The sequence below is a fragment of the Schistosoma haematobium genome, chromosome ZW (genome assembly GCF_000699445.3).
Source record: "Schistosoma haematobium chromosome ZW, whole genome shotgun sequence".
NCBI classification, from domain to species: Eukaryota; Metazoa; Platyhelminthes; class Trematoda; order Strigeidida; family Schistosomatidae; genus Schistosoma; species Schistosoma haematobium.
This window is the reverse complement of record NC_067195.1, coordinates 83,296,318-83,307,191: the sequence shown is the minus strand read 5'-3', so window position 1 is coordinate 83,307,191 and position 10,874 is coordinate 83,296,318. Positions and strand designations below refer to the sequence as shown.

At 34.7% G+C, this 10,874-nt stretch overlaps 2 protein-coding genes across 2 annotated transcripts; one reads left to right on the top strand and one right to left on the bottom strand.

The window, feature by feature from the left end:
• Nucleotides 1-2,023: 2,023 nt before the first annotated feature.
• On the top strand, nt 2,024-3,693 carry MS3_00004559 (uncharacterized protein; the record flags this gene model as incomplete). The annotated part of the gene is made up of 1 exon (XM_012942995.3): nt 2,024-3,693. The coding sequence occupies exon 1, from the start codon at nt 2,392-2,394 to the stop codon at nt 3,691-3,693; it is 1,302 nt and encodes a 433-aa protein (XP_012798449.2). The 5' UTR covers nt 2,024-2,391.
• A 2,590-nt stretch (nt 3,694-6,283) lies between these two features.
• MS3_00004558 (uncharacterized protein) lies at nt 6,284-6,922 on the bottom strand (the record flags this gene model as incomplete). Its single annotated transcript, XM_035733748.1, has 1 exon — nt 6,284-6,922. The coding sequence occupies one exon, from the start codon at nt 6,920-6,922 to the stop codon at nt 6,284-6,286; it is 639 nt and encodes a 212-aa protein (XP_035587691.1).
• Nucleotides 6,923-10,874: the final 3,952 nt, after the last annotated feature.

Genomic DNA, 10,874 nt, shown 5'->3' with positions numbered 1-10,874 from the left:
TATGGGTAGAGACTGGTATCTACCTTAGTACAATGGAAGATGGTCGCGAGATTTCGTGGATTGGTTAAGGTTAGACATTAACACCGTTGGATACCGGCTCAGTGGTCTGAAGGTTAGGCGTTCTCGCGCGAGACCTAAGGTCCTGGGTTCGAATCTCGCGAGGCAAGATCGTTGATACGCACTACTGAGGAGCCCCATACTATGACTAAACGGCAGCCCAGTGCTCCCAGGTTTCTAATGGTGATCTAACATCAATCGGTTCACGATCTCAATCAAAAACCCAATAATCTCCACAACCCCATACTATTAATATTAAATGAATTTATTCTCATAAATTGTTTAGGGAAATATAAAAGTGTCGATTATCTCTAAAGTATTATTATTTCATTGCATCAAGAAGTTGATTTTTCGAGGTCTGTATCCGAAAGAGGATAGTCGAACTTGATATTCGTTATCTCTGTAATATCGGATAGATTCAATTCCTTTTGAATTATATTAACAGAATGTGATAATACCACATCCAACACTACAACTTTTTCAGTTTTCGAATTCGAATTTCACTAAGAACCATCTCTTAAATTATCAATTTTAGATTAGAAAGAAAAACAAACAAATCAAACATATTAATCCCAAGATGATATCTTTCAGTATACAGTTGGTGGAGATTTGTAGCTTAGGTAGATGATTTTGGAGTTTTGTTCTCTGAGCTGGATGGTTTGGCCTTGGAGCATTCATCATTTTTAGATTGTTGCTATTATAGTTGAGAATTTGATCTGTGTGGGTCGGCTTCCTATATACTTGAGTCTCCAGTTTACCTGTGTCGGTTCTAGTGATTAATGCATTCAAGAATGATAGTTTGTCGTTTGACTCGATCAATGGTAAGATAGAGGTTTCACTACTTCTACAATAAGTCCTGATATTGATAATCCCATCAGTATCCCTTTCGTTTGTTCGTAGATTTAGTTACTGAATTGAAAATTTGTTGTTAGGCATAATGAATGAGTTCTAATAAACTTTGACTTTGAAGTTTCCTGTACTTTGAGAGAGTTATGTCGTTGGTGAGAAGCAGGGATAGAGTTTCCTTTGCTAAGCTATTACGTCGAAGGATATCATTAGCTCGTCGTTTTTTATTTAACTATTCTTAATCTGATCAAGGAATTGTGTGGGGGATTTGATGGACTGGTATACAGTAATCATTGTTTTATTACGTCCTTGATCTGTCTACTCACCTTTGGTGTTGAGGATAACTTGCCTAATCTAGATCAAGACCTCGACGCGATAGACTGACCAGCTTAACTTTGAGGCTAGTACGCGTGAGTTCGAAGTGGGTTAGAGAGAAGAGAACTATTCTATCATCTGATCGGCTGACAAGCACGAAAGAAGACAAGCCAACTGGAACACTACTCGATCTATTCTCAATCCCTATCTGGTTCCCAATTTCAAATCAGTGTAAAAACATACATGAATAAATAGATGACTGACCCAACCACAACGTACAATAATTAAGAAAATACAATTATGTTCAAAACTGGGGATTAGCGTAGAAAATAGAGTACAAATTATTATATTTAAATTACAATAGCTTTGGTACAAAAAAAGGGTATAGCAGTGAATCATACACCAAACAAATGCTTATAATCTATAGAATAGATTAGAGACAAAAATAAATATTACTAATTTACAAGCTTTAAATTAACTGAAATAACGTTCTGAAAAATAACTTTCGTAGTTTGGCAAAGCTTCTGTTCACATCATGTTTATTTAATAAAGAAACTTGTCACACATACACACACACACCCTTAAATTATTCTCTCATCATATGACTGACATAGTCAGTATAATCAATATTAATATATCATCATTTTATATACGTCATTTATTGATTTGTAAAGAATAGAGGAAACTTTTAAGAGAAAGAAAGAGAAAAGAAAAAAGTTTGTTTCCTTTTGTTTTTTTTCTTTTTTTCTTTCTTTTTTTTTGTAAATTGATTTCCTAATAAATAATATTGAATTAGTGAAGAGTTGTTGTTGTTGTTTTGTTTTTCTTTCTTTCTCTTAAACAATTGCACTCAATCTCTCTTATATACATATCAATAAACTATGTTAACATAGAATATTAAGAATAGAACAAATGATAAATGATTTATATGGCGTATATATTGGTTTAATGCCTCATTGTACCCATGTTTATATGTTTAAATAAATAAACAAATAACAATCATTAAATGAATAATAAGTTTACATTGATTCTATTCACTGATTTTACAGGGATTATTTCTCTCTCTGTGTGTGTGTGTGTCAGAGAGAGAGAGAGAGAGAAAAGAAAGCAAAATATTTAAAAAAAAAACGCAAAACAAGAACAAAAAACGCACAATCCTGACAAATAAATATTATGTTTATTATTATTTATATTCGTCTATTCTATTTATTCATGAATGGATTATTCGTATCAAATTATCCAGTTAATTATGTACCATCAATAATGTGGAAACCTGGTTATATTCCAACTAATTTACCGAAATATAATAGTCAAGAAGCAAAAAATCCATTGAATAATAAAGAATATTCATTATCATATGAATTAAAAGATAAAAGTTTAAAGAAATATGGTTTAGATATGGATGATGAATATACTATACCGGAATTGCCTAATTTGGCTGTGAAATATTATAATAATTATGATGATGATGATTCCTATAATCATGAAAATAATGATGATGTTATCATACATTTCGATAGTGAAAATAATAATAAGAAGAAAAATAATAATAATAATAATAATAACCTTATTCATTATTATTACTTTCATCAATATAATAAAAATAGAAAACAAAGGGATAATTCAGTTCAGTCTCAATATAAATCGTCTTCCAAATCTAGACTTCTCTATGGGACAAGTATAATGCCAACAGTTTCTGTACCAGTTTCAGTTCCAGTATATGCACAAATCCCAGTTTCAGTGCCTGTAGCACAACCGATTGTAAGTCATTCTTATGGTGTTAGTGGACATACATATATACAACCTCAACATTCATTTGGATTTCCACATGGTGGTCATTTTGCTGTGGGACCTAGTATGATACCTCATCAACCAATAATATCACAACAACCAATAGTACCACAACAACCAATAGTACCACAACAACCAATAGTACCACAACAACCAATAGTACCACAACAACCAGTGATACCACAACAACCAGTGATACCACAGCAACCAGTAGTACCACAACAACCGATAATTCCACAACAACCATCTCCAATCGCCCCATTATTACCACCTACAATACCTCAGCAGCAACCACCTGCAGCAACTCCACAACAACCACCTGAAGTAAGCCCACAACAACCACCTGCAGTAAGTCCACAACAACCACCTGCAGTAAGTCCACAACAACCACCTCCAGTAACTCCGCAAAATTCACCTGAAATACCAACATTTCCGTTCCCTAGTTCATCGGCTGAACAAACTCAAACACAGAGTCAAATAAATGTAAAACCACAAGTACCACCACTTCAAATTCAACAACTACAGTTAACTCAACAACAACAACAACAACAACAAGTGTTACCAATTCCACACCAAAAACCACAAATTACAGTGAAACACTTTATAACGCCGCAAAACATAAAAGTATTCATTCAAAGTCCAAAAATTAGACCCAGGTTTATCAAACGATATTATTATTATTAAAGTTTAAATATTAATAATCATGATAATAATAATTATTATTACTATTACCATTATTATTATTTAATGTTTCATCTGAATTATTTACTAACGGACTGGTTAACATTCATAGAGGTGGTCACTATCAATGCCAAGGTTAGACTTGATAGTTTTTTCAAATAAATTAAGCATTAAGTAGAAAGTTATTAACGAATACACTTGGTGTTGTTTTACTCCTATCTTCCCATTGTTATTTAGGACTGCAATTGATCAGTCTATTGTTAGCATATACGCATCCTTTGCAAACTACCTCGATATTGCCTTAAGTTACAAACTTTCTAAGTGACCAGGAAGCGCGTTTCGTCCTATTTGGGACTGGTCAGCTGGATATACCTGCGTCCCAGAGTTGATGTTCACTCCGGGATTCGAACCCAGTACCTCTCGCTTCAGAAGCCATCGCGTTATCCACTTAGCTACTGATAGGACCTTTGGGAAATAAAATGACCATATTCCTATCATTCTTATAAATAATCATTACATTATTATTGTTCATATAATAAACCATCTTATTTTAAATGAATTCTATGAACCTAATTAATTTAGGAAACAGATAGACCTTTTTATATTTCATTTTAATCCCATTAAAACCATGAACCTATCTAAATTAGACCACTGTTTAAAACTTGGAAACACTGAATAGCCGTTTCACTATGGGTTTAGCAGAAAATGTTGTAAATTTATGGTCTACTTCGTTATTAGTACCACTCTAATAATAGACCTAATCCTGAAATTGTAGATTTGTCATGATCTTACGTGGAAATCATATCATTGTCTATACCGACTTATCGTATCGTAACAACCACCAACATACGGTGGAGAACACATTTAGGCTGGAGATAGAACAATATATTTAATATGAATAGAAATAAGTTATAGAGAATGACCACACCCACGAGGCTGATCCGTGTCACCCGATTGGATTCAATTCAATTCTTTGTTCCCGCCTTCTCCATCATTGGGTTTTTCCTTGAGTTAAATGTTGAATATCTATTTTCCCAGTTGTCTCGTGTTCAGCTTTGAGAATTGTGTGGTTAGGGCCCAATGCCACTACAATGTTAATGACGATTCAAATAATTATAAAATTTAATGGGATAGAGATGACATAATATTACTAATGTATAAGCTAGGTTAACATGTACGTCGATGAGAAATATAATAGTTGAAACTTGGTAACAAAATTTATAGGTTGAGATATTAATTACGGAACTACAGTTAGGAACATTATTAGGTATATTATAGACTTTTCATAAGAGGTTACTGTAGTTAACCTAGTAACATTGATAAATATATAGCGATGATAGTCAGAGCTAAGAAGTGTCAGATGTTAAATCTTATATGGTTCACCTGAAAACGACACACATTTTCATGGCAGTATGTTTGTGTTTAAGGCTTATAACTGTATCTAATTTCAAAAATGGCTTTCGGAATGGTTTATACAAAATATAGTTAGTTAGTCTAAATAAAAATATATTACTTACTCCTGTTACTCCCAATGGAGCATAAGACACCGACCAGCATTGTTCAACCCACTTCGCTTGGAGCCCCTATGGGGTTGCCGCCGGTCCCGAACCCGGATAGCGGAGGAGAGTTGGACATGGGGTTAGCGACCCCATACATATATATATATAGTCCATAAATAATTCCTAGTAGTCACTATCCAGTTACTTTTCGTTCAGATATAACACTTATTAACAGGTCTCTTCATGGTGGGCACTGAGGCCATCCTACTGATGTCATTTAAACAGACAAAACCAGTATTCGTTCAAAATTAAAATCTATCATCAGTCTCCCCCATTAGCACATGATAGAGAAATTTCATCACCCTTTACGTCTAATGCAGCCGTTTTAGTTAGATTAGGTCCAAAGTCTGTTGTGGCCTGATGAACTAGATCACTTAAATATTTCTTAGGTCTTTCAGGTTAAAATGACTGTGTAGACAGAACAAAGGGTCCCCTTACCATAAAAATCTCAGACTCCTGTTCGTTATAACCCAGTTTATCTAATCTAAGCACAGGTTCAACAAAAACATTATTAAGTTCCTTTTCAGTGTTTGTAATGAAATCATCAAGATACGGAGGAATTATAAAGGTTGCCAGTTTTTTAGTAACACTATTTTTAATCACAAGTCTATTGGAAACAACCTCTGAACCAAAGTATTCGCCGTCCAAACAGTCTAATTGATCGAGTCATTCACTAGATCCATTGTCAGAAATGGTTTCACGACTTGAATTATATTCGAGTATCTTGTTTGGCCTCTCTTTGTAGTCGCAAGTATTTACCAGATCATCAGTTATGCCTACAATCTCAGTTGGTATCCTACGATATGATTCACTTATTCCAGTCTATTTCTTTTCGCATTTAACTTTTATTCTTATATCTTATACGTTCTTCTTTAAATTCTATTAGTTATGACACGTTACTAACTAAATAACGCATAGCCACTTTATTCAAGTAACGGGACACATTCACTCTCTATTATGTCATCGATAAGTTTATTTGTGGTATCGTAATGTGTTCAGAAGTATCAATTTGTTTTTCTTTCAATGGTGAGGTTTCATCTAGTCCAGTCAACAGTGTGATTCTGAGGTTGCTCATCCTTCTTAGCTTCGCGAAGCACAACAGACTGATCAGTACGATGCTTCCGAAGTTTCTCAGCGTTACTATATTTATTAATATACAACTTAGATCTTTCCTTCACGTCATTTCGAAAGTAGATTTCAGTCATATGTTTCAGCCTTATTTCTTCCACTATTTGTCTTATCAATTTCACTGACAGTGCTGAGGCTCGCAGTTCAAGTTGTGGAACACGAACAAGTTTTAGAGGAGCTATTCTAGATTTTCTCGGAATGGAACATCTCGTTGTGCTTGCATCACACTCCAACCTCATATAAGCTACAGCCCCACAACTACTTTCTGATGCATTAGATATCGGTCCTTTGACACATGGCTCAACATTTAAGCATCGTGGTATCCTCAAGATTTCGACATCTGTAAGTCCCTCCAACCAAGTTTCAAAACTCGAGCTGAGACTTTCATCAACAGTTTCATCCCATTCGCAGTTTTTATAACAGAGCTGTTGCAGAGTCCGTCTAAGAGCAAGTAATAGAGGTATTATTAAACCAAGTGGTCCATACTCAAATACTGAAAGTGAAAAAATATCCTTCTTATTTGTCAGACGGTCGGAGAAGTTCATGCTGAATCCAAAACAACCGAACTGTGTGTGCAAATTCCCAAAGTCCTATGAATGCGTCCTTCCGAACCCTGTTTAAAAACCAAATTAGTTGATTTATCATTTACAGGGAGTTCTTTCAGTGCATCGTTTCTAGTTGGTGGGTTTTCTGGTTGTTTGATGCATGTGACGTTAATAGCATATGCTCTCTTCATCTTCGTTTGATTAGTTTTATCTGACGATTCAATCTGAAATTTAGGCAAACCTACTGACATGGGCGGTGACTTAACATTATCTACGCCTGTTTTAATTTCGGCATTTCTGCTCGTGCCTTCGTTGGTATATCGGCGGCCAACAACAACTTCAGACGTCCTATCTTGGGGTCAAGACATAGATAGCTCAGACATCCGAAACCCACTTTCCACCTTGTTAAGATGTATCTGTTGTAATTCTATCAGTCGTTTACGAAGCTCAAGCTGAATAATTTCTAACTCAATGCTTACTACTCCTAACTCTCTACCAATTGCTTTTTCGCCAATTACCCTAAGTTTGATATTCACATAAGAGTCAACTAAAAGGCAACAACCAGAAGAGTCATTACTACTATAATCACTGTAAAGTTTATGTGATATTTAGAAGTATTTGAATTATAGTATGAACTAAGAAACCCAGAAATAACGTAGTCAGATCAAGAACTACTAGATAACCACAAACGAATGTACTGTATTTAGAATTCGAAATCAAGCATTCAATAAGTACAAAGGTATCAATAGTTCATCCAAACACCATAGTCTATCGAAGCGTTCAGGTCACCCATTTGACATACGCGCAAAACCGAAGTTCACAAAATAACGATTTGTCTACAATTCCTGTTCTCTATTGAATAATATGCAAAATTTAGTTATAAAACTCAACTTGTGAAGTATATGAGGCGTTTAACGCGTCCCTTTGAGTGAAATAAAAAGGGCTTCGATAGTGCAAAAGACAGCTGATAGCTGTGTCTAAACTTGGTGACATTTTACCAACAAGCGAAATTCGAACCAAGAGCAAACAATATGAAGACCGTTGCGTTTAAACAAGGGTTAAACAAATGCAAAAAATTGTGGATAACTGCTACAGTGGTTGAGATAAAGTAATCATTATGATAAATACAATAAATGTTATAAGTACATGTAAATATTTCAGGATATTACAGGACAAACTCGCGCTACAACGTAAGCGTAGAAATTGCTAAGAATACAACAATTTACTGAATAGTATTAAGTAGTATAAAACAATACGCAAAAAATCGAATTGAAGTGGATAAGGAAAGAGATGGTAAAACAAACTTAACAGTCACAAATGTAACCAAAAATGCATCAAAAAGAACTTCCCGTACGTCAGGATGTACGCGCTTGTTCGCATTTCTTCTTCATGATCCAAAACTGAGTTTACGACAGACTTTTTCAAGAGCTTAACGGGTACTCCAATTATTTATTCATCACTGTAAGATAAACACACCAAACCATATCGTAAATTTTTGTTTCATGATGTATAAAGTTCATCAGTCTTATTCGTCTCAAGGTGAGCTTATTTACCGAGGTACAGTTGTCCCGTTTTTTTATCCATTATTCAAAACATCCTTGATAGTCTTTGGAAATCAATCTCCTTAATTAGATTGTTGTCTTACACTGTCTAGGTTCCGCACCCATATAATTATTTCGGATCCCTAGTAACACAGAAACTTTTTATGCATATTAAGCTGTACCACAACGGATGTTACCACAGAATAAGGTTATTGATGACTCCAGACGCATAAGATGAAAACTCTAAACATTCATAACTGCAAACCGAATAAATCGGTCGTAGCAAATCAGGTTGTGATTCTAGTTTGAAACTTAAGAGAAGCGGAAGTCTTTAATACTAATTATATTCCTTGCTGATGATCACTAGTTAACATGAGGCTTAAGTCACAGGCTTCCTTCTGTTTCCTTTTAGTTAACTAACAAAATAACCATCCAGCAGTATAATTTCACGAATCGTTACCTCAACGAAAAGTGACAGTAATCAATAGCAAACTAGTTTGATTTTATTAATCGATATATTCAACCGAAGTTTCATAAACTAAAAGATGACACCAACAAATAATGGTAAAAAAAATTATTGAAAGAAACAAAAGAAAGATTTTAAATTCATGTGTTCTGACATGTTTATGAATTGTGATGTTTTAAGCTACTTATAAGTAATATAAAAATATAGACTAATTGTTTGTGTTGCTTCTTAAGATTAGAAAATTTATGTTGTTGTGAGGACAGGATAAACATTTGATTTTCTTTTTTGTTTGGTATGATTTATGTTCACTTGATATTGAATTAAATCAGCGTAGTTCTCATTCAGTCTACGATTAGTCAATTAATTAATTAACCGTGGTGTAGATCGTCAACGTTGGTGATCTCCGTCGAATGATTGGGGGCCTACTCGATTTAGATGAGAATAGTGTGACCAACAGCTAACGTCGAAGTCATACCTCGCAGTCAGCACCTAACGTGAATTACACCTTCGTCGTATCTAGGCACTATGGATGCTTTGAAGACCGTACAACAAAAAGGACGTTATTACAGAAATATATTATTTAAAGTAGATACAAACGAAAGTGTGACCACCACAGCATGGGCCAGTCCATGGCGTATGATTAACTGATGTGCACTGATTGTCCTTGACCTTGACAGGGATCGATAATCTGTTCGATATTCAGTGACCCAACTGCCGGATGATTTGGCTAGGGCTCAGTGAAATTTCACTGACCCTACAGTTGGGTTTAGGAAAAGAAGTCATCTTATGTGGTTTAAAATGTTGTCAGAAAAAGTACTGTTACAGCAAACCACAACATTTTTCTATTTGTCTTTTCGACACCATGCAACGAAGATATTAATGCGACAGGACTACAATTAGAAATCGAAAATGTGTTGTAACGTGTGGACTGCAGGTTTTGATAAGCAGCGTATTTATCGATCGATTACAGTGACACGGAAAACACGTAGACGACCTAGTGTCCTGATTGGTCCCGCTTCCCTGTCTAGCCCAGCCAGTTGAGTCTAGAACGCAAGTCACAGCCTCTGAGTTATGAATCGTTGTATTTCAAACATACTCTATTTATATACTAACCAAACAGACCACATCGTACCATAAAACAGAAAACAACATTTACACAATATTTAACAAGTGAAATGAACATCGACCAATAGGAAATGTACATTTAAGGTCCAAGGCCACCACAGACTTAACACGATAATTATTGGTATATTTTTCCTCAGCATCCATAACAAAATGAATTAAAGATAAAAGATACTAAAATTATAATAGACATTGTTTAGAATATGTGGATGTAGAACTTGAGAAAACTGTTTTCTCTAGTAAATCCTCAACATAAACGTTTTAATAAGCCCTCAATTATCAAGAATAAGTAGATAGACATTAATACAAAATTAGATTTAATATATACTATGGAATTTAAAGTATCTCGAAAGTGAAAAATCGTCAAAAGATTCAACAGAACTACAGCTCTAAAACCAATGTTACCATAGCCGAAACTAAATTTAAAGTTAACAAAGTATTTAATTCAAACTTCACCACATTTCATAAGCTGGTGGCTAATTGGATTCATTAGCTAATTGGATAACGTGATGACTTCTGAGGCGAACGGTACTGGATCCGAATCCCGGAGTCAACATCAGCTCTGAGATGTAGGTAGATCTAGCTGACCAGTCCTGAATAAGACTAAAGGTACGTCCTTCCATCCATCTCTGCTTATAATGCTTATAACTTCAGGTAATATCGAGGTAATCCTCACTGGATTCACATATGCCTACAAGAGACTGATCAGTTACAGTCTTAAACATCAATGGGAAGATTTAAACGACCAATACAAACACGAATTTAATGAATCAGTTATAAATAACTTAGAATCTGTCATAAATGTTCATTTGCCTAAATGCTT